The 25,113-nt window shown below is 44.4% G+C and overlaps 1 protein-coding gene across 1 annotated transcript; it reads right to left on the bottom strand.

The window, feature by feature from the left end:
• Nucleotides 1–1,150: 1,150 nt before the first annotated feature.
• On the bottom strand, nucleotides 1,151–25,038 carry LOC121561925 (pseudouridine-5'-phosphatase-like). The gene is made up of 4 exons (XM_045210989.1): nucleotides 24,890–25,038; nucleotides 24,055–24,273; nucleotides 13,556–13,785; nucleotides 1,151–1,947 (listed from the first exon to the last, which is right to left on the bottom strand). Exons 1-4 carry the CDS (start codon nucleotides 24,954–24,956, stop codon nucleotides 1,771–1,773), a joined length of 693 nt encoding a protein of 230 aa, XP_045066924.1. The 5' UTR covers nucleotides 24,957–25,038; the 3' UTR covers nucleotides 1,151–1,770.
• Between the last annotated feature and the right edge of the window lie 75 nt (nucleotides 25,039–25,113).

Here is a 25,113-nt window from a genome sequence, read left to right as displayed (position 1 = left end):
GTAGATGGAGAGACTGCTAATTTCCTAGGAGAGTTAGGAGCCATTGGGGACCTTCTAGTCACAAGCACTCAGGTGGACTGGGATTACAGGTGGAAGAGTAAGCTCTGACATTTCCGTTATTGGCTAGTGCTTTTCCTATGCCGGGAGTGGCTGGATCATCAGGCTAAACCTGTGGTGGGGTGGGGTGAATGATACCAGAAGAGAAGAGACAGAGCTATTATGTCCCAACAAAAGGACAATATGCTTTGTGAATAGCAACTTCAATAGGGTGAGATGGACTATTAAGTGTACGCCATAGAAACACAATAGAAAATGCGTGTTGAATTTTGAATGCCCACTTGGTAACTCCATGTGCAACAATACTGGTGAATACTGTATCTACATTGAGCTACTACTACCATTTACCACAATGAAACATTTCTCTGTAGTCACTTATTTGATACAAAGAAAATGCATTTCCAATAGAAAAATATAATTCCTTTAGATTGTGGCAAATGGCATTTGCCATTATGTCCCATTCATACCCTGAACTCACTACATTTTTCAGACATAATGTTCTAACACCATCACACTTATTGCGTAAGTACACACACATACACGCATACTGTACAGACACACACATATGAATGTACACTGAGTGTACAAAACATTAGGAACACCTTCCTAATATTGAGTTGCACCCCCTTTTGCCCTCAGAACAGCCTCAATTCGTCTCCTCCCCTTTATCTACACTGATTGAAGTGGATTTAACAAGTGACATCAATAAGGGATCATAGCATTCCCCTGGTCTGTCTATGTCATGGTCCTAATGTTTTGTCCACTCAGTGTATATTCACACAATCACACACACTACAGGGCACAAGGGGCTGAGTGATGAGGAGAAGAGCAGGAAGAGCCTCAGAGATTAGCCCAAGTCGAGGATGAAAGGCCAGGGATGCATGGAGGCCGGGAGGGGGAAGCAGGATAGTGGATGGAAGGATACTACAGTAGTGAAATCCTATTTCAACAGCCTGAGGGAGATGAGGGAACAGCTCTCAGTAACTCTACTCCTGTGTTCAGTCGTTTCAGGGGTTTTCTCAGGGAAGGGAGAACATGTGAATTCCAGCAGCACTGCTGAGGCAAACATGAGTGAAGATGAAAGAGACGAAGACTTCTCTCACCCTCTTTATTGGATTACACGTCCATGCTGGGAAAAGTGTCTTTGGCATTTCAATAGGCCCCGCTCAAAGAGTGGTAAACGGTATGAAGAGGGGAAAATAGGGAGAATCCAACAGCTTAAACTCCAGTTGGTTAAGAAAGCTGTTTAAGGACATTAAGACTCAGAGACGGATACATCTTTACCTAGAATGACTGTGTTGGACTCTGGACAAAAGTAGTGCACTATGTAGGGAATAGGGTGCCATTTGGGATGCAAACAATATCACAATAAAAGCCTTCAAACTGACTGCCAGCGAGCTGCTTACAATACCAACCTGTGTAAAAGGTTCAGCCAAAGAAATTACATCTCATTATGTTGACAATTCAACAATCATTCTCAGCCATTCTCATTATTTGGCCAAAGCAAAAATATTAATATTCGCCTAACAACAACTTGATCACAGTTCCAAGTAACAATTAAATTCAGTGTCATTGCATAATTTTGATCAGCATTGTGATCATTGTGATTAGCATCATTACATTGCTTTGGTTAGGCTAAATGGTGAAAATGGGCTGTAAAAAGCAGGGGTGGATTAGAGGTTCTCAGTCCTGAGCAGGAAGCGGAGATGGAGCTCAGTCATAGGCCGGCAGGCCGAACATCTCTGGTTTGAAGTCCTCCATGGTCCTCAGGACCAGTGTGGCCTCCTGGGTAAGGCCTCGGTCCAGTTTGTCATCAGGGATCATGACCACCTGCATCCCAGCCGCCAGGCCGGCCTTAACACCCATAGGAGCATCCTCAAACACCAGGCACTGTTGAGAGAGGAAACGAGACAAGCAGGTGCTGGATGTCAAACAGTGTTCAATAAAGGTGAAAGGAGACAAAAGGATTTATAAATTCACATGGAAGTATAATGAAGTGAACAATGGTTCATATAATGCTGCTATACAGTCAATGATGTATTATAACCCAGTGTGACCACTACAGGAGGTTGAAGGCAAAATACCAGAAGTACCAGAAGCGATCCATTCTTTAAATAGAGTAAGTGTGACGAGGTTTATGATGCCTCATTACGCAACCACAACATACAACAGTACAGTCTATTGACCCAGCACAAAGCACATAGTCTTGGACTGAGAAGCCTATGTCTATGAACTGCAACTCAGTGTCTGGTGGAGAAAACAGAGCAGAGGAAGGCTGTCATACTGAGGAACTCGTGTTGAGGTGAGGTGACCCACAGTATGTTTCTGACTCTTACCTTTGCGTCACAGCTGCATGAATAGAGGCAGCATACAAATGAGAAGCCAATATGGAAGCAGTGTTGAGAAGAACGGACAAAGAACTGAGTGACCAGAGCTTCCCTTTTATTCATTGGTAACTTCCGACATCCTGTGCTTTTTTAACCTCAATAGCTACGCTTCCTGGCTTTTCAAATAAAACACCCCCTCCAAAGACGTCTCCCACCACTCTACCTAATTCAAGGTTCAATCAACCCCTATAATTTGAATGAGTGCACAAAAAGAATCACAAAATCACAGTATTTTCTTCAATGTTCTTTCTACTACGTGATTTCCCTCCAATTTGCCTTTGACTTACTTACCTCACACACTAATGGTGAAAGAAAATGTAATTTAAACGTACCAAATTTACCTAGCAGCTTCAGAAATGCCCTTAACCACAACTACCAGTCAGTCTCTTCTCTAATTCTCAAATGGAACTAAAATAACCTCCTAAAAAGGTTCTCAGGTGGAACAACAGAAGCCGACTCGAGGACTCTAGAAGATTTGCCTAATTGACTCTTGTGATGTCACAGCCTAGAAGTAGCCTAGGAGAGGGACAATAAGTGTGGAAACACTGAGCAGCAAGGTAACCGAGGGGCCCTAACTAGATAATGCCCCTTGATAGGAAGCAACTAAGACTCTGAATTAGGCAATGGGCCAGGCAAATTAACCTTTAATCAGTGTTCAATGGCTGCATTGTAATGGAGGAGAGGGAAACAGGACACAAATGCACTGCGGCTCCATGTTGGCTCAGGGGGAAGTCTGTTTGTGCTATCATGCCAACTCCTTGTCACTCATTGTCATGCCAAACATGTTTGGCTTGACAATGAGCAATGGAGTTTGCAAGAGTTCAAACAGATCTGTGACCTGGCTACAAATCACAGCAGCAAAGAGAGATTGGGAAGGTGATTTGCCCTATAAAGGGTCAAGGGTCTTTTCTCCCACTCATTGTTAGGACAATGGAAGTTTGCTTCAAAAATCTATATTTTATTGTTAAACTACTGGCCTGCTGTAACATGTATTGGGAACAGTGAAAGGAGAACAGACAGAGAACCCAAAGTCGCTTGCCATGCAGGCCTCCAACAGCCAGCCCAATGGAAGATTAACAACCAGTCCCGAGGCGTACACCCAAACACATGCAACATTCATCAGAACCAATTGAATCTGTATTCACAGTGTACCCAAGGCAGTCACTGCCACAACAGAAGAAGAGAAGAGGGGGAGACTCAGTGTGTTTGTGTGGATGCCTCCCCAAATGACACCCTATTCCTTACATAGTGCACTACTTTTGACCAGGCTCTTCTCAAAAGTAGTGCACTACGAAGGGAATAGGATGCCATTAGGGACGCACCTCAGACTGCAGTGGCTGGTGCCAAGACTATTGTGAATAGCCGGCTCAGCAGCATCGTCACACGCACTCCCTTTATAACGGTGTATTAAGGGGAGATGAGAGGACACAGCGTAGTGTTGTTATGGAGCAGATCCAAGGTCTGCTTGGCAGCCGGCAGCAGCTACTTCAGCAGGACGGACCAGGACGTTTAGTAGTTTACAGGGCTATCATAGGACACTTAGAACATAGAGAGAAAAGTTTCCTTCAAAGAAACTGGGACTGGAGAATGGGATTGAATCATATGGACAGTTATGGGTTTTAATCATATGGACTGATGTTATGGTAGGCCTATGCGACCATAAACAGAGAGCAGGGTCTGGATCTGTCACACAATGTAGACTTGACCTGGCAGCAGGGTCAGCCCTTGGGGAATACTCATTAGATGAGCCATTCTGCCCAGATGGAGAAGCAGAGAACCGTAGGTCATAGTCTCCATATGCACCCAACCTACACATGGACCTTATAACCTTCTACTCAATCTACACATGGACCCTATAACCTTCTACTCAACCTACACATGGACCCTATAACCTTCTACTCAACGTACACATGGACCTTATAACCTTCTACTCAACCTACACATGGACCTTATAACCTTCTACTCAACCTACACATGGACCCTATAACCTTCTACTCAACCTACACATGGACCCTATAACCTTCTACTCAACCTACACATGGACCCTATAACCTTCTACTCAACCTACACATGGACCCTATAACCTTCTACTCAACCTACACATGGACCCTATAACCTTCTACTCAACCTACACATGGACCCTATAACCTTCTACTCAACCTACACATGGACCCTATAACCTTCTACTCAACCTACACATGGACCCTATAACCTTCTACCCAACCTACACATGGACCCTATAACCTTCTACCCAACCTACACATGGACCAGGAAAATTAGGACATACAGCTGGGTCTCTAGCCATACAACACTACCCAACCTACACAGGTAAATGGACCAGATGGATGAGGGTTGACGAAGGTACAGTGGGGCTCCAAAGTTATTTTACAGAAAACAAAATAACAACAGACTTTCAGCATACATAATAGGGAAGGGCACTCAACATGCTCGGCACTGACACAAATGACTGATGATTGGCTGAAAGACATTTCCAGTAAGAAGATTGTGGGAGCTGTTTTGTTAAGACTATCATTGATCAAAACCTATTGCTGAAAAAAACGTAGGCGTTATGGATTTGCATCCTCTGCCTTATTGTGGATTGAGAGTTACCCATCTAATAGAACACAGAGGGTTTTCTTTCATGGAATTCGGTTGAGTGTGGTGTATCGCAGGGCAGCCGGCTTGGGCCATTGTTTTCTGTTTCTACTAATGACCTTCCACAGAATGTACAAAACATTAGAAACACCTTCCTAATATTGAGTTGCACCCCCCCACCCCTTTTGCCCTCAGAACAGCCTCAATTCATCGGGGCATGGACTCTACAAGGTGTTGAAAGCGTTCCACAGGGATGCTGGCCCATGATGACTCCAATGCTTCCCACATTTTTGTAAAGTTGGCTGGATGTCCTTTGGGTGGTGGACCATTCTTGATACATACGGGAAACTGTTGAGCGTGAAAAACACAGCAGCGTTGCAGTTCTTGGCACACTCAAACCAGTGTGCCTGGCACCTACTATCATACCCCATTCAAAGGCACTTAAATCTTTTGTCTTGCCCATTCACCCTCTGAATGGCACACATACATAATCCATGTCTCAATTGTCTCAAGGCTTGAAAATCCTTCTTTAACCTGTCTCCTCCCCTTCATCTACACTGATTGAAGTGGATTTAACAAGTGACATGAATTAGGGATCATACTGTAGCTTTCACCTGCATTCACTTGGTCAGTCTCATGGAAAGAGCAGGTGTTCCTAATGTTCAACCTTAAACCTCCTCCAGATCTATTATTGAATAATGTGGCAATTGAGCAAGTTGAGGAGACTAAACTGCTGGGTATAACCCTAGATAGCAAGCTATCATAGTCAAAACATATAGAGTCAATGGTTACTAAAATGGGAAGAGGCCTGTCCATGATAAGGTGTTGCTCTGCTTTCTTGACATCTCAATCGTCCAGACAGGTCCTACAGGCCTTAGTTTTGTCGCACCTGGACTACGGCCCAGTTGTGTGGTCATGTGCAGCAAAGAGGGACATAGGTTAATTGCAGTTGGTCCAGAACAGAGCAGCACTTAGATGTACACAGAGGGCGAATATCAGTAACATGCATGTCAATCTCTCCTAGCTCAAAGATGAGGAGAGATTGACTGCATCACTATTGGTGATGAACTGTCTGTTCAAGCAGTTGGCATACAGTTTGGACAATCATCGGTACAACACAAGACATGCAACCACAGGTCTCTTCACAGTCCCCAGGTCTAGAACAGAGGCTGGAAAACGCACAGTATTAAATAGAGGCATGACTACATGGAACTCTGCCACCCCAGGTAACTCAAATTAGCAATAAAACCATATTTTAAAAAACAGATACAGTGGGGGAAAAAAAGTATTTAGTCAGCCACCAATTGTGCAAGTTCTCCCACTTAAAAAGATGAGGCCTGTAATTTTCATCATAGGTACACGTCAACTATGACAGACAAAATGAGAAAAATAAAATCCAGAAAATCACATTGTAGGATTTTTAATGAATTTATTTGCAAATTATGGTGGAAAACAAGTATTTGGTCAATAACAAAAGTTTCTCAATCCTTTGTTATGTACCCTTTGTTGGCAATGACACAGGTCAAACGTTTTCTGTAAGTCTTCACAAGGTTTTCACACACTGTTGCTGGTATTTTGGCCCATTCCTCCATGCAGATCTCCTCTAGAGCAGTGATGTTTTGGGGCTGTCGCTGGGCAACACAGACTTTCAACTCCCTCCAAAGATTTCCTATGGGGTTGAGATCTGGAGACTGGCTAGGCCACTCCAGGACCTTGAAATGCTTCTTACGAAGCCACTCCTTCGTTGTCCGGGCGGTGTGTTTGGGATCATTGTCATGCTGAAAGACCCAGCCACGTTTCATCTTCAATGCCCTTGCTGATGGAAGGAGGTTTTCACTCAAAATCTCACGATACATGGCCCCATTCATTCTTTCCTTTACACGGATCAGTCGTCCTGGTCCCTTTGCAGAAAAGCAGCCCCAAAGCATGATTTTTCCACCCCCATGCTTCACAGTAGGTATGGTGTTCTTTGGATGCAACTCAGCATTCTTTGTCCTCCAAACACGACGAGTTGAATTTTTACCAAAAAGTTATATTTTGGTTTCATCTGACCATATGACATTCTCCCAATCCTCTTCTGGATCATCCAAATGCACTCTAGCAAACTTCAGATGGGCCTGGACATGTACTGGCTTAAGCAGGGGGACACGTCTGGCACTGCAGGATTTGAGTCCCTGGCGGCGTAGTGTGTTACTGATGGTAGGCTTTGTTACTTTGGTCCCAGCTCTCTGCAGGTCATTCACTAGGTCCCCCCGTGTGGTTCTGGGATTTTTGCTCACCGTTCTTGTGATCATTTTGACCCCACGGGGTGAGATCTTGCGTGGAGCCCCAGATCGAGGGAGATTATCAGTGGTCTTGTATGTCTTCCATTTCCTAATAATTGCTCCCACAGTTGATTTCTTCAAACCAAGCTGCTTACCTATTGCAGATTCAGTCTTCCCAGCCTGGTGCAGGTCTACAATTTTGTTTCTGGTGTCCTTTGACAGCTCTTTGGTCTTGGCCATAGTGGAGTTTGGAGTGTGACTGTTTGAGGTTGTGGACAGGTGTCTTTTATACTGATAACAAGTTCAAACAGGTGCCATTAATACAGGTAACGAGTGGAGGACAGAGGAGCCTCTTAAAGAAGAAGTTACAGGTCTGTGAGAGCCAGAAACCTTGCTTGTTTGTAGGTGACCAAATACTTATTTTCCACCATAATTTGCAAATAAATTCATTAAAAATCCTACAATGTGATTTTCTGGAGAAAAACATTCTCAATTTGTCTGTCATAGTTGACGTGTACCTATGATGAAAATTACAGGCCTCTCTCATCTTTTTAAGTGGGAGAACTTGCACAATTGGTGGCTGACTAAATACTTTTTTTCCCCACTGTAAAAGAACACCTTATGGCACAAAAGGAGACTTTGAAGAGACACAGCCATTTTTATATATTTTGTATTGTAATTTACACTGTATTATGTATTGCATTATGTAGATGAGGCCTCGCACAAGCCTTGGCTTGTGTGAGCCAGAACAGCTCATAGGGCAGGAGACATCTCCTGTGTCTGAAGCGTGAGACAGAAGCAGGAGATTATGTATATTATATTATTTGTTGCATTTGTTTCCTGTATGGATCCCAATAAATACTACTACTAAATACTACTACTAAATACTACCTTTACTGTGTCATTTTCTATTTATCATGTCATTTTGTGTCATTTTCATGTTCCTGGAAGGACACATCAGGAGACAAAAAATAACGTATTTTGAATGGACTTTTGACACACAGTAGTTTGACAGTGATCCATTCAACAAATCATTTTCTTCTTTCCTCAGTGTTATATCTTAAAAGAGGCTGATCCTCTGCTCCAACATATTACTTTACTTGTCGCTTTTGTCAACGTCTGACACGACAAGGCAAACCAGCTATGTCAACACCAGAGTGCCTGTGTGTCTTAACTTTAGCACAGCTTAAGATGGGGCTTGTCACGGTGACACAGCCATTCACTAAAATAACTGTGTTTTTACAGTCTCTATCCCTTCAATATTTAATCAGAGCAGTTTATTTTTTGTTTATGTTGGGTAAATAAAACAATCATTCTGCCTCTTGTCTTGTTCCGACACCATTCTGTGAAAACATGGGCTCTGTTTGACACTATCAAATCACTCAGTATACACTGCCTGACAGACGGACAGAAACATGGTCCCTACTACTGGTCTGAGGTTAATGCAATAAGGTAGGTAGTGCAGCAGTGTGTTCACTCATCAAACATTCTGTCTCAAACTGATGCATTCTCAAACTTGATGAATGGTACCTTAGCAAGAAAATACTTTAAACTCTAAACACATCACACGGTAAGGAATTTGTGCGAGTGTGTATATTCGGGCCTGCAACGTGGGTTGTTGAGTGAGTGAAGAGACAGCGATAGATTGCCTCCTACATCTTCTAAACCATCTCTAAGCCCAGGGCAGGCTGACTACAGGATGTGTAAAGTTTTATCATCTGTGTTACGGGGTACTTTTTTTATACACAGGAAACAGGAAATGCAGGCCATCATATCAAAACCTGGAGGTCATGGTGGTTACGTCCTAAATGGCACCCTATTCCCTTTATAGTGCCCAACTTTTGACCAGGGTCCATAAGGCCTTAGTGCACTCAAAAGTTGTGCACTATAAAGGGAATAGGATGTCATTTGGGATGCAGCCCTGGAGGTCACAGTATAAATGCATATCAGGGCAATCCATTGGCCTCCAGAGGGCTGCGTTCACAAGGCTAATGAGTGGTTTGGTCAACCTGAGGGAAATCACACGGAGAGGTCAGTCAGATGTTTGTCACTCTAGGCCAGATGGCAGCCAGGAGCAGAATAGCTTTCATTTGGTGTCTGAGGAGTGAGGACACGTTTTCATCTTTTACTGAGAAAAGGACTAGGTTTAGAATAGTCTCTTCTAACAGCCGCTGTGCTTGCGGAGCGCCCTGAATCTGTTGAGAAAGATTAGGTTTTGAAAGATTTAGGATACATACAGGCTATGGAATAGGTAGACTTAATAAATAACCGTAGGTAAGGGTCACGTTATCTAGAAATGGTGGAAATAGAAGATCAAGGTAAAGACATACCTATTGATGATTGAGTGAAGTCAATTCTCTCCCGCACCACCTTCCACAACTACCTTCCAGATAAGAAAATCATTAACAAACCATGATATTTCAGTGAACTAGTCCTTCAGGAAATAGCCTTTAGCTTGTCTACCGGCTGTGACAGTGCCACTGCCTGTGAGCTCATAAAAATCACCTTTGACCGAGTGTCCGTCCGTTAATCTTCCTGCCAGTGTTGGCATTTCTTTCCAACAGAATAAAAGGAGTGATCAATACTGTTAAAGCTCCTCATAAATTCAGACAGACCCACTGGCAATGTATTCTCCCCCTTCCTGATTTGGTGTGCACAGAAAAGGACCCAAAAGGCTTAGTGAAACACTAACATGAAGTCTGTGTTCATAAAGGACTTTAACAAAGAAAATAATATTGTGTATCTGAAATGAATGTGAGTTCATAGGATTTTAGGCCATTAAAATGCAGCACTAGATATAAAAACCCAAACAAGCACATTACTGCTGAGTATAGGGCAAGCGGTATTAAATCTCTTGGCATTAAGGGCTGACCTTCTGACCACTTAAAGAACCACTGTGTCCATACTTTACTTTAAAGCTCAAATATTTAATATTTCATAGAGCTGATATTAAAAAACACTGCCGTTTTTTTTACTCACAGTGAGGCCCTACCTGCTCCTTCAAAGCACATGGGACTGTCTGTTCATAAGGAACATCATTAGGGCTGTAGAATAGCACAGCTTCTAGTTGCCACTACTCAGATAGATACATCAAGCCTGTTTTAGTCACTGACCATTTCAACCCACTGGCACTAAACACACTGGGCACAACAAACACATCACAGTTCACACTGGGATAGCTAAATTGACAAATAAAAGAAAGAAATTGACTATATGGTCTAGAAATATTGAATAATGTGTCTATTTTGGGATTATAGTAGCAATTACCATTTATTATGTGGTTGGTGCATCTACACAGCAGAGAGCAGAGGGGCCCACTGGGTCCTGATAGCTGAAATGCCCATAAAATACGGTGGTGTAGCCGAGGCGACTAGCTGTCCCTAAAGCAGCGTTGTGTTGTTGTTGCTGTTGTTGTTGTTGCAGCATCATTATCTAGGCTAGCTACAGATCCAAGCTCTGGAGCCAAGAGGGAATAGAGTCTCTGTACTGACTCTTTACACCCTCTGTGTGAGCCACTCTGTGACTTAGTCCCAAATGGCACCCTATTCCCTATACAGTGTACTTATTTTGACCAGAGCCCTATGGGACCTGGTCAAAAGTAGTGCATTAAGAGGGAATATGGTGCCATTTGGGATGCAGGTAGGTCTTTCTGAAACATCTTGGTGCCTCACTCTTTTAAATAAGGTTGGTTGGGTTTCTTTTACCACAGTCTACACAGGGTTTTTAGACTAAGTAGGAGTGCTAAGACATCTGTCTTTTAGTAAGGCAAGACTCTTTCCCATGCACATATTCAGTTTCTAACATCAACTACCAACAACAGTTGATAATCCATGCTATAATTGGCTTATTTAATTTTCTACAAGTTAATTTCATGTCCTAATTGTACCGTATTTGGGGCTATAAACCTTTCCTTGGTGTAAGGTCATTTATGATTAACGGTAGCGGAATTACTTTTCTCCCTGTCTTTCAATGTAAGTCCCAAATCGCACCCTATTCCCTGCAAAGTGCACTACTTTTGACCAGAGCAATTTGAGACACAGCCTATACGAACATGAACTAGAGCGTTTTCATGTTTCATTAATCTTAGTTGGTAGGCTGAGCACACACACCTTTAGTAAAAACCTTTTCTCGCCTCTCTCCCTCTGTCTGTCTCCCTCCCTTTCTCCCTCACTCTGTCTCTCCATGTCATAGTATTTTTGAGTGCTGAGAGAAAGTGAAAAATGGAGGAGGTGGACTATTTCCTTGCCTTTGGTCACCATAGAGACAGAGTACTGGGCTGGGCACATTACTCACTTGTAAGAGGGTTTTAAGCAGTCTGCCAGGCATATTACCTGCATTGTTGCATAGCATCATCATGGCCTTCAAAATGCCTCTAGTTGCTTCATGCATGTATTCCAGGAAACCTCCCTCCTAATAACTCCGATATAAACAGCAACCTTTTAAGGACCAGAAGAAAAATGCATCCTGAGAAATGTATTGACATTTCACTGCCTAACTGTTACTGAATATGTACAGTTGCAGTGAAAGCTTAAAATAATGTTTACATTTTAGCTGTAAGAAAGCACCAAAAAATTCAGCAAATGGGAGAAAAAAAAAACTGCCAGCAACATACAGTACTAAAACTTAAAATGTATCACCTGCGCCTGTCTTCGCTGCTGTTTCTGTAATATGCCTCACTACAATTAATTAAAGTCATTGTAAATTCATCACTGCTTCTACTAAGCTGGGGGTAGGAGAGAAGCTGTAAACACAATGTTAATACACACTCCTCTTTTCTAATTATTGCATTCACTCTGTCTTTCTCCTGTCTCCTCCTTGCAATCCTGAATCGCAATCTGTCCCTCCCTATTTCTCTCTCTGTGCTTAAGCAAAACTGTCACGGAGAGAGAAGAGGTGCCAGGGAGTGACGCATCATAATTCGTTATTCCACTGAACACTGAACCGATTCCCCTCTCAGACGCAGTTGCATATCTCATCAAGAAAAATGCAAGTCCTAACTGCGGATGTGTGGAAGCCTCCAAGATTAAAAAAGCAGGCTGACAAGTAACGAAGGATGCTGCTGCTGCAGACCCATTTGCAGAAAAATCTACAGCCCTGCACCTGTTAGGGAGATTCATTTACCAAAAGAAGGAAAACAACAAATCCAAACCTATTAACCACTCTCTTTTTGGGTTCCCTTTTTCGGTTTTTCATTTGAGAGCTCTCTGTAAAACCAACTGAATATTCATGTAGTCTTCTAACCCTGTTGATTGTAGACATATTTCATAGATGGGTTTGCTAGAACTGGCATGGAAGGAAGGTGATTAAACATGGTAGTGGCTAATTCCCTAGTAGCACCCTATTCCTTATTTAGTGCACTACATTTGACTAGAGCACTATGGGTGCCATTTGGGATGTACACAGTGTGATTCCTCTGTGTTGTGGGAGTGTTGGGGGAATTTTCATAGCTGGTGTTGACAACACAGATCTGTTACTTACAGCTACCCTTAATTAGCCAAAACATTGGCATCAAAAATGGAAATGAATGAAAGAGTATGAAGTCGGTTATAGACTAAATCGTTTCCCTCGCTTTCTGGATGTGTAAATAAATGAAATTCCACAGGTTCCTATAAATAGGGCCTACACTTTCAATAGCCTAGTTTAGATCTGCTACAGTCGGTCAGTCAGTCAGTGTCTTGATAATAATTCCTTTGGCATGTCTTAGGAACAGGTGATTGCTGGGGCATTGAAGCATGACAGGATGACATTAGCCTTGGTAACCTTCCTAACAACAGAATTGGTTATGGGCTTAAGAGTTAACCCACTTTCTTGGAGGTATAAATGCAATTCTACAGGTTCCTATAAAAACACTTTCGTTTATCTGCTGAATGATTAGCCCATGCATGAATATACTATGTAACAAACACATTTCTTTTCTTAACAACTGAATTGGTGTAAAACCTTTAGGGGTTGCTCTTTTTCAGCATTATAAGTTGCGCCAGCCCACTGTCCACTACCCTGTCCCTCTTAATATCATTTATAGCATGTGAGCCATGATTAGTAAGAATTGGTGACCTTCAGGCTGCTTTCCCCCTCCAACATGACTAGGTGTGTATGAGAGTGTCTTAGCGTGTCCAAAGGTCTGTCCCTTTTTTCGTGGCTGGTTATTTTATGCTTAGCTTATTTATTCATTCATGAGGCAACAAAAATGAGGCAATAGTCTCCACTACCCACTGTAGGCTACTGTCCCTCTTCCTCGCCTGTCCCTCTTACCGTGGCTGGAGGCGCAGGAGGAGTGAACCTGCTGGCACACACCAAGAAGGAGTCAGGCTGAGGTTTGCTGTTTCTCACATCGGGGTCATCCCCCAGGACGATGTGGCTGAACAGGTCAAAGAAGGCTTTGTGCTGACTGGTCTTCATCTCAAAAGTCAGGCCTCCTGAGCTTGTCGCTACGGCGATGGGCACGTTGTGTTTACAGAGATGGTGGACGAGCTTCTCCACTCCTGGTTATACACAGACATATAGTGTACTCAGAAAGTATTCAGACCCCTTGACTTTTTCATTTTTACATTTTCATTTTTTTACTTTTTTTCCCCCCACATTTTGGTACGTTACAACCTTATTCTAAAATTGATTAAATCGTTTTTTCCCCCCATCAATCTACACACAATACCCCATAGTGACAAAGCAAAAACAAATGAAATATCATATTTACATACAGTGAGGGAAAAAAGTATTTGATCCCCTGCTGATTTTGTACGTTTGCCCACTGACAAAGAAATGATCAGTCTATAATTTTAATGGTAGGTTTATTTGAACAGTGAGAGACAGAATAACAACAACAAAAAATCCAGAAAAACGCATGTCAAAAATGTTATAAATTGATTTGCATTTTAATGAGGGAAATAAGTATTTGACCCCCTCTCAATCAGAAATCAATCAATCAATTTTATTTTATATAGCCCTTCTTACATCAGCTAATATCTCGAAGTGCTGTACAGAAACCCAGCCTAAAACCCCAAACAGCTAGTAATGCAGGTGTAGAAGCACGGTGGCTAGGAAAAACTCCCTAGAAAGGCGAAAGCCTAGGAAGAAACCTAGAGAGGAACCAGGCTATGAGGGGTGGCCAGTCCTCTTCTGGCTGTGCCGGGTGGAGATTATAACAGAACCATGCCAAGATGTTCAAAAATGTTCATAAGTGACAAGCATGGTCAAATAATAATCAGGAATAAATCTCAGTTGGCTTTTCATAGCCGATCATTAAGAGTTGAAAACAGCAGGTCTGGGACAGGTAGGGGTTCCATAACCGCAGGCAGAACAGTTGAAACTGGAATAGCAGCAAGGCCAGGCGGACTGGGGACAGCAAGGAGTCACCACGGCCGGTAGTCCCGACGTATGGTCCTAGGGCTCAGGTCTCTCAGTTGGCTTTTCATAGCCGATCATTAAAGAGTTGAAAACAGCAGGTCTGGGACAGGTAGGGGTTTCGTAGCCGCAGGCAGAACAGTTGAAACTGGAATAGCAGCAAGGCCAGGCGGACTGGGGACAGCAAGGTGTCATCATGCCCGGTAGTCCTGACGTATGGTCCTAGGGCTCAGGTTCTCAGAGAGAAAGAGAGAACGAGAGAATTAGAGAGAGCATACTTAAATTCACACAGGACACTGGATAAGACAGGAGAAGTACTCCAGGTATAACCAACTAACCCCAGCCCCCGACACATAAACTACTGCAGCATAAATACTGGAGGCTGAGACAGGAGCGGTCCGGAGACACTGTGGCCCCATCCGAAGAAACCCCGGACAGGGCCAAACAGGAAGGATATAACCCCACCCACTCCGCCAAAGCACAGCCCCCGCACCACTAGAGGGATATCCCCAACCACCAACTTACAATCCTGAGACAAGGCCGAGTATAGCCCACAGAGGTCTCCACCACAGCACAAACCAAGGGGGGGGCGCCAACCCAGACAGGAAGATCACGTCAGTAACTCAACCCACTCAAGTGACGCACCCCTCCCAGGGACGGCATGAAAGAGCACCAGCAAGCCAGTGACTCAGCCCCTGCAACAGGGTTAGAGGCAGAGAACCCCAGTGGAGAGGGGAACCGGCCCGGCAGAGACAGCAAGGGCTGTTCGTTGCTCCAGCCTTTCCGTTCACCTTCACACTCCTGTGCCAGACTACACTCAATCATATGACCTACTGAAGAGATAAGTCTTCAGTAAAGACTTAAAGGTTGAGACCGAGTCTGCGTCTCTCACATGGGTAGGCAGACTGTTCCATAAAAATGGAGATCTATAGGAGAAAGCCCTGCCTCCCGCTGTTTGCTTAGAAATTCTAGGGACAATTAGGAGGCCTGCGTCTTGTGACCGTAGCGTACGTATTGGTATGTACGGCAGGACCAACTCGGAAAGATAGGTAGGAGCAAGCCCATGTAATGCTTTATAGGTTAACAGTAAAACCTTGAAATCAGCCCTTGCCTTAACAGGAAGCCAGTGTAGGGAAGCTAGCACTGGAGTAATATGATCAAATTTCTTGGTTCTAGTCAGGATTCTAGCAGCCGTATTTAGCACTAACTGAAGTTTATTTAGTGCTTTATCCGGGTAGCCGGAAAATAGAGCATTGCAGTAGTCTAACCTAGAAGTAACAAATGCATGGATTAATTTTTCTGCATCATTTTTGGACAGAAAATTTCTGATTTTTGCAATGTTACGTAGATGGAAAAAAGCTGTCCTTGAAACAGTCTTGATATGTTCGTCAAAAGAGAGATCAGGGTCAAGAGTAACACCGAGGTCCTTCACAGTTTTATTTGAGACGACTTTACAACCATCTAGATGAATTGTCAGATTTAACAGAAGATCTCTTTGTTTCTTGGGACCTAGAACAAGCATCTCTGTTTTGTCCGAGTTTAAAAGTAAAAAGTTTTCAGCCATCCACTTCCTTATGTCTGAAACACAGGCTTCTAGCGAGGGCAATTTTGGGGCTTCACCATGTTTCATTGAAATGTACAGCTGTGTGTCATCCGCATAGCAGTGAAAGTTAACATTATGTTTTCGAATAACATCCCCAAGAGGTAAAATATATAGTGAAAACAATAGTGGTCCTAAAACGGAACCTTGAGGAACACCGAAATGTACAGTTGATTTGTCGGAGGACAGACCATTCACAGAGACAAACTGATATCTTTCCGACAGGTAGGATCTAAACCAGGCCAGAACTTGTCCGTGTAGACCAATTTGGGTTTCCAGTCTCTCCAAAAGAATGTGGTGATCGATGGTGTCAAAGGCAGCACTAAGGTCTAGTAGCACGAGGACAGATGCAGAGCCTCGGTCTGACGCCATTAAAAGGTCATTTACCACCTTCACAAGTGCAGTCTCAGTGCTATGATGGGGTCTAAAACCAGACTGAAGCATTTCGTATACATTGTTTGTCTTCAGAAAGGCAGTGAGTTGCTGCGCAACAGCTTTTTCTAAAATTTTTGAGAGGAATGGAAGATTCGATATAGGCCGATAGTTTTTTATATTTTCCGGGTCAAGGTTTGGCTTTTTCAAGAGAGGCTTTATCACTGCCACTTTTAGTGAGTTTGGTACACATCCGGTGGATAGAGAGCTGTTTATTATGTTCAACATAGGAGGGCCAAGCACAGGAAGCAGCTCCTTCAGCAGTTTAGTAGGAATAGGATCCAGTATGCAGCTTGAAGGTTTAGAGGCCATGATTATTTTCATCATTGTGTCAAGAGATATAGTACTAAAACACTTAAGTGTCTCTCCCCGATCCCAGGCCCTCGCAGAGTCTGTGCAGATCCAGGACAGCTAAGCCCTGGAGGAATACGCAGATTCAAAGAGGAGTCCGTAATTTGCTTTCTAATGGTCATGATCTTTTCCTCAAAGAAGTTCATGAATTTATCACTGCTGAAGTGAAAGCCATCTCTCTTGGGGAATGCTGCTTTTTAGTTAGCTTTGCAACAGTATCAAAAATAAATTTTGGATTGTTCTTATTTTCCTCAATTAAGTTGGAAAAGTAGGATGATCGAGCAGCAGTGAGGGCTCTTCGGTACTGCACGGTACTGTCTTTCCAAGCTAGTCGGAAGACTTCCAGTTTGGTGTGGCGCCATTTCCGTTCCAATTTCCTGGAAGCTTGCTTCAAAGCTCGGGTATTTTCTGTATACCAGGGAGCTAGTTTCTTATGACAAATGTTTTTCGTTTTTAGGGGTGCAACTGCATCTAGGGTATTGCGCAAGGTTAAATTGAGTTCCTCAGTTAAGTGGTTAACTGATTTTTGTCCTCTGACGTCCTTGGGTAGGCAGAAGGAGTCTGGAAGGGCATCAATGAATTTTTGTGTTGTTTGAGAATTTATAGCACGACTTTTGATGCTCCTTGGTTGGGGTCTGAGCAGATTATTTGTTGCGATTGCAAATGATTTCTGGCTCCCAGGTGTCTTTTATACAGGTAACGAGCTGAGATTAGGAGCACACTCTTAAAGGTAGTGCTCCTAATCTCAGCTTGTTACCTGTATAAAAGACACCTGGGAGCCAGAAGCAATCAATCAATCAGATTCCAAACTCTCCACCATGGCCAAGACCAAAGAGCTCTCCAAGGATGTCAGGGTCAAGATTGTAGACCTACACAAGGCTGGAATGGGCTACAAGACCATCGCCAAGCAGCTTGGTGAGAAGGTGACAACAGTTGGTGCGATTATTGCAAATGGAAGAAACACAAAATAACTGTCAATTTCCCTCGGCCTGGGGCTCCATGCAAGATCTCACCTTGTGGATCATGAGAACGGTGAGGAATCAGCCCAGAACTACACGGGAGGATCTTGTCAATGATCTCAAGGCAGCTGGGACCATAGTCACCAAGAAAACAATTGGTAACACACTACGCCGTGAAGGACTGAAATCCTGCAGTGCCCGCAAGGTCCCCCTGCTCAAGAAAGCACATATACAGGCCCGTCTGAAGTTTGCCAATGAACATCTGAATGATTCAGAGGAGAACTGGGTGAAAGTGTTGTGGTCAGATGAGACCAAAATCGAGCTCTTTGGCATCAACTCAACTCGCCGTGTTTGGAGGAGGAGGAATGCTGCCTATGACCCCAAGAACACCATCCCCACCATCAAACATGGAGGTGGAAACATTATGCTTTGGGGGTGTTTTTCTGCTAAGGGGACAGGACAACTTCACCGCATCAAAGGGACAATGGACGGGGCCATGTACCGTCAAATCTTGGGTGAGAACCTCCTTCCCTCAGCCAGGGCATTGAAAATGGGTCGTGGATGGGTATTCCAGCATGACAATGACCCAAAACACACGGCCAAGGCAACAAAGGAGTGGCTCAAGAAGTAGCACATTAAGGTCCTGGAGTGGCCTAACCAGTCTCCAGACCTTAATCCCATAGAAAATCTGTGGAGAGAGCTGAAGGTTTGAGTTGCCAAACGTCAGCCTCGAAACCTTAATGACTTGGAGAAGATCTGCAAAGAGGAGTGGGACAAAATCTCTCCTGAGATGTGTGCAAACCTGGTGGAAACGTCTGACCTCTGTGATTGCCAACAAGGGTTTTGCCACCAAGTACTAAGTAATTTTTTGCAGAGGGGTCAAATACTTATTTCCCTCATTAAAATTCAAATCAATTTATAACATTTTTGACATGCGTTTTTCTGGATTTTTTTGTTGTTATTCTGTCTCTCACTGTTCAAATAAACCTACCATTACAATTATAGACTGATCATGTCTTTGTCAGTGGGCAAACGTACAAAATCAGCAGGGGATCAAATACTTTTTTCCCTCACTGTATGTATTGTGATGTCACGAGAGGCTGTGTCCTGGAGGGACGTTACATCCCCCTGAGGTGGCTGCAAACCCAGACAGCTATGGCTCCATCTGCTGGTATGGTCGGGAACTCCAACCCTCTATGGCCAATCTTCCCACGCAGCTGAAACAAATGAGGAGCTGATGAGCTGAAGGTTTGGAAAGGGAAGAGACAGTCTCCAACCTGGGCTCTCTGGAGGACAAGAGTGCTGCACGTCCACTTCCATGAGGAATATAAGGATTTGGAGATACTTACCTTTGGGAAATACTCACCTTTGGATATATGCACCTGTGGAAATACGTGAGAGACATTTGGAAGGACTTTTTGCTGGGTTGGCCACTAGCTGCAACGTGGACTACAGTAAGGCCGGGGAAAAGTTATCTGAGCGAGTGAGAATTATGATTTTGGATGTGGAAGAGACATCCCTGAACTGTTAACCCTTAAAGAGCCACATGAGAACAGAATTTTGTTATATTTTCGTTAATTTCCCAAGACCTATAATAAAATCCTTGTTTTGTTTGAACCTTGTCTCCTTGCACTACTTGAGCAATCCCGCTGAAAGCTGTGTAGCCTCTCGTGACATCACAGATGGTGGAGAATACGGGCACGCTCAAGCGTTAATAGTGCATGTCAGAGGAGGATACCGAAGGTTTGATCACCCAGTTTTCCAAGTTGGCCGTAGGCTCCCCGCCGACTGAAATGGAGGACATATTGAAAGCCCTTGTTGCTGGCCAGCAAGCCCAGATGCAAGCAAACGTGGCTCTCTTGGAGGAGCAAAAGAAAGCCAACCTTCTGAAGGCAGAGGAATTGCAGTTGCAGAGACAGAGGGTGGTCCAAAATACCCGCCCAATAAAGGCAAGTGACTTTATATCTAAGATGGGAGCTACCGATGACATTGAGGCATACCTGCATGCATTTGAGGCCACGGCCACTAGGGAAGCCTGGCCCAAGCAACAGTGGGTTGGTCTGTTAGCCCCCCTTCCTAACCGGGGAATCGCTGAATGCTGTCCGGGACCTGGGCCCTGACCAGGTTACTGACTATGATGCCCTGAAGTCTGAGATCCTCAGCAGATATGGACTCACAAAGTTTGGTATGGCCCAGCGCTTTCACAGCTGGACCTTCCAACCAGACCAACCTCCTCGGGCGCAGATGCATGAACTTGTCCGAATCGCAAGGAAATGGCTGGATCCGCAGAGGAATACAGCAGCGGCGGTGGTGGAGGCCGTTGTGGTGGATCGTTACCTACGCGCCCTGCCTTATGAGGCAAAACGGTTCATCAGTCAACAGGCCTTGACCACGGCTGATCTGACCGTGGAAGCTGTGGAAAAGTACCAGGCCACAGCGGAGATGCTGAATGCTTCCCGAAAAGACCCCAGGAGGGCGGCCCCACCACAAATGGGAAGAACCCGTCCAAAGGACCCCAAGGTCTCGAACCCAGCCACGTCAGGACTTATCCCGGCTCCAGGGGGAGCCAGAAACCAGGCGGGTCCAAGAAGAGTACACCAGGAGGGGGAAACTCGACAGTGTTACCGGTGTGGGGAGATGGGACATATCTCCTGGCAGTGTGGGAAACCAGCCGATGAACCTATGCCCACTGCGGAGTCCTCCAGCTCAGCACCCACACACCGTTTTGCCTCGCTCTTGGGAGTCGTAGATGGCGGCCCAGATCGACCCCCCCACCTGCCCGGTAACTGTGAATCACCATGATGTGGAGGCCTTACTGGATTCTGGTAGCCGGGCCACCCTGGTGCGTAAGGATTTGGTGGGCCCAACGTGTCTGACCCCGGGAAAGTCCTCCCAGTTTCCTGTGTCCATGGGGACACCAGAGAATACCCCATTACTGAACTTACAATGACCAGCACACGGGGAACCATACACACGACGGCGGGGTGGTTGATTCCCTCCCCGTCCCTGTCCTAATTGGACGAGACTGCCCAGCCTTTTACCCACTCTGGAGAGAGTCTCAGGAGAGGATAACCCGAGTACCTCGGAAACGGAGAGGCAAGACTCATCCTGGGAAGGCTCCGGTGCAATCCTCCGAGTTACTCACTCCCGCCCCGGGCTCTGAGAGGGATGGCAGGTGCCCAGACCGACACAGAGACGGAGCTACAGAATCTGGACAAAGAACTGTCTGGTCTGAAGGGGACCGCTGAGAGGTATCGTTTGTTAAAGCAACAGTTAGACATGAAGACAGAAGAGTTAGATATCCTCCAGGCTAAACTCCAACAGAGCTCCTTCCCTAAGCAACAGGAGGAGCTGGAGAGGCTGCGCAGGACCATCGAGGAGTGTGAGGAGACCCTGCGCAGTAGTAAGGAGGTCCAGAAGAAGGCAGAGGAGAAGTACAAGGTGTTGGAGAACAAGATGAAGAATGCGGAGGCAGAGAGAGAGAAGGAACTGAAAGCTGCTCAACAGAAGCTAAACTCTGCTAAAACCAAGGCTGATGCGTTCAGTAAGAAACTCAAGGAGAGACAACAGGAGGCTGAGTCCCTGGTCCTAGAGTTGGAGGAGTTGAAGAGAGAGCAGTCTGGCAAGCACCACGGCAATGCGGACGCCCTCTCCCGGCGTGATGCCTTCTTCGCTGCCTTTACCCGACGAGGACGTCGGTCCCGAGGAGGGGGATGTGTGATGTCACGAGAGGCTGTGTCCTGGAGGGACGTTACATCCCCCTGAGGTGGCTGCAAACCCAGACAGCTATGGCTCCATCTGCTGGTATGGTCGGGAACTCCAACCCTCTATGGCCAATCTTCCCACGCAGCTGAAACAAATGAGGAGCTGATGAGCTGAAGGTTTGGAAAGGGGAAGAGACAGTCTCCAACCTGGGCTCTCTGGAGGACAAGAGTGCTGCACGTCCACTTCCATGAGGAATATAAGGATTTGGAGATACTTACCTTTGGGAAATACTCACCTTTGGATATATGCACCTGTGGAAATACGTGAGAGACATTTGGAAGGACTTTTTGCTGGGTTGGCCACTAGCTGCAACGTGGACTACAGTAAGGCCGGGGAAAAGTTATCTGAGCGAGTGAGAATTATGATTTTGGATGTGGAAGAGACATCCCTGAACTGTTAACCCTTAAAGAGCCACAAGAGAACAGAATTTTGTTATATTTTCGTTAATTTCCCAAGACCTATAATAAAATCCTTGTTTTGTTTGAACCTTGTCTCCTTGCACTACTTGAGCAATCCCGCTGAAAGCTGTGTAGCCTCTCGTGACGTCACAGTATTCAGACACTTTACTCAGTACTTTGTTGAAGCACCATTGGCAGCGATTACAGCCTTGAGTCTTCTTGGGTATGACGCTACAAGCTTGGCACACCTGTATTTGGGGAGTTTCTCCCATTCTTCTCTGCAGATCATCTCAGGTTGGATGGGGAGCGTCGCTGCACAGCTATTTTCAGGTCTCTCCAGAGATGTTCGATCGGGTTCAAGTCCGGGCTCTGGCTGGGCCACTAAAGGACATTTAGAGACTTGTCCCGAAGCCACTCCTGCGTTGTCTTGGCTGTGTGCTTAGGGTCGTTGTCCTGTTGGAAGGTGAACATTCGCCCCAGTCTGAGGTCCTGAGTGCTCTGGAGCAGGTTTTCATCAAGGAGCTCTCTGTACTTTGGTCTGTCCATCTTTCCCTCGATCCTGACCAGTCTCCCAATCCCAGCCGTTGAAAAACATCCCCACAGCATGATGCTGCCACCACCATGATTCACCGTAGGAATGGTGTCAGGTTTCCTCCAGACATGACGCTTGGCATTCAGGCCAAAAGTTCAATCTTGGTTTCATCAGACCAGAGAATCATGTTTCTCATGGTCTGAGAGTCCTTTAGATGGCTTTTGGCAAACTCCAAGCGGGCTGTCATGTGCCTTTTACTGAGAAGTGTCTTCCGTCTGGCCACTCTACCATAAAGGCCTTATTGGTGGAGTGCTGCAGAGATAGTTGTCCATCTGGAAGGTTCTCCCATCTCCACAGTGGAACTCTGGAGCTCTGTCAGAGGGACCATCGGGTTCTTGGTCACCTCCCTGACCAAGGCCCTTCTCCCCGTTCTTCCCCAGATCTGTGCCTCGACACAATCCTTTCTCAGAGCTCTACGGACAATTCCTTCAACCTCATGGCTTGGTTTTTGCTCTGACATGCACTGTCAACTGTGGGACCTTATATAGACAGGTGTGTGCCTTTCCAAATAATGTCTAATCAATTGAATTTACCACAAGTTGTAGAAACATCTCAAGGATGATCAATGGAAACAGGATGCACCTGAGCTCAATTTCGAGTCTCGTGGCAAAGGGTCTGAATACTTATATAAATAAGGTATTTGTTTTTATTTTTAATACATTTGCAAACATTTCTAAAAACCTGTTTTCACATCGTTATTATGGGGAATTGTGTGTAGATTGATGAGAAAAAAAATAATTTAATCAATTTTAGAATAAGGCTTTAACGTAACAAAATGTGGAAAAAGACTAGGGGTCTTAATACTTTCCGAATGCACGGTACACATCATTGGTTAGTCCTACACACAGACAAGCACACACAGTGAACACAAAAAATCAAAACAAATCACACTCCCTGTGCCTCATGTCCTAGAGCAGGGGTACTCAACTTACTCTACAAGGTCCGGAGCCTGCTGGTGTTCTATTCTACCTGATAATTAATTGCACACACCTGGTGTCCCTGGTCTAAATCAGTCCCTGATTAGATGGGAACAATGAAAAAATGCAGTGGAACTGGCTTCGAAGGTCCAGAGTTGAGTTTGAGAGCCCTAGCACTCTGAATATTGACAGTCTGTAGTGTCTTCCTACGTATACAGGACACACACATAGTAATGAAAACATGAGATTAAAGTTTGTTTGTCAATAAACTCATCAGAGACTGATATTTCATATGTGAGAATCAATTCTTTTTCATGTTATGGTAACTATGAAAACTGTACCACAAACTACAACTATACCACGCTAACAGTAACCCACACACACAATTTTAGTTACCTTGCATCAATTGAGCTGAAGGAAATATCCTCTCCTGTATTTTTGTAGTCTCACTGAGAAGTTCCTCTGGTGTCATTGGTAGTTGTAAGGAGTCTCGTATAATGGTGGAAGCCTCCATAGCTTTCTTCCCCATCACAGAAGACTTCACGTCCCAGGTGTATTTCTTTCCAAACCGGTCGCATACTTCCTGGTAAGACACCGTATACAGCCTCTCTGTATCTGCACGTTCAAAACGGAGTAAAATAAAAGTTAGCTAGGTATGTTATCACCACACATGTTTAACTTAAAGCTTGAATCCTTAGTTGCTACATCAAGTTTTGGACGTATAAATCAATGATATACACATTGATTCTTGAAGAATATAACTTATAAATGCCTCATGAGTTTAGTTCAACTGTCATACCCCATTAAACTACAATGTTTGTAAAGAACTGAAATGTAAAAGAATTGTATAGCTTCAAAACACGGTTAAATCTATAATTTAATAACTCAATTTGAGTGGTTATATTTATCCACACCCATCCCTCAGCTTTTTACTGAAACATAGGCAGCTTTTAACTAAGGATTCTAGCTTTACATCACGACATTCAGAAGACTACGCAAGACAGCAAATGGAAATGATTAGCTAATGTTATGGTTGTAGAAAGATTCCTTTACAGATAACTATCAAACGTTACATGTTCTTTTTGCTTCACCATGGTTGACACACAGGAATGAATGAGCTGTCACTGAACGCTAGGCCGAGGTTAGGTAGCTCGGACTCGTGTCACATTCTGTTCTGCTCAGGCAGGTAATTTCATCGTTTCAGTTCAAATATAAAGTGTATATTAATAACCTAATAATAATCCATCCATGTCGAAAAGAACATGGGTCACCGGTTTAAAACTCGATTGTCTAGACATAATTACAGAAGCTGCCAACACCACGACAAAATCCAATCTTGAAATCGAAGAACTAGCTAGCTAGCAAGCTAACATTAGCAATAGTTAGCAGGAAGATGGACAACTGGTACCAAAATCTCAGTGCAACGTTAACTATCAAGTATCTAAATAAATGTAT

This window comes from Coregonus clupeaformis, chromosome 35 (genome assembly GCF_020615455.1).
Source record: "Coregonus clupeaformis isolate EN_2021a chromosome 35, ASM2061545v1, whole genome shotgun sequence".
Classification (NCBI taxonomy): Eukaryota; Metazoa; Chordata; class Actinopteri; order Salmoniformes; family Salmonidae; genus Coregonus; species Coregonus clupeaformis.
This window is presented reverse-complemented; position numbering and strand designations above follow the sequence as displayed.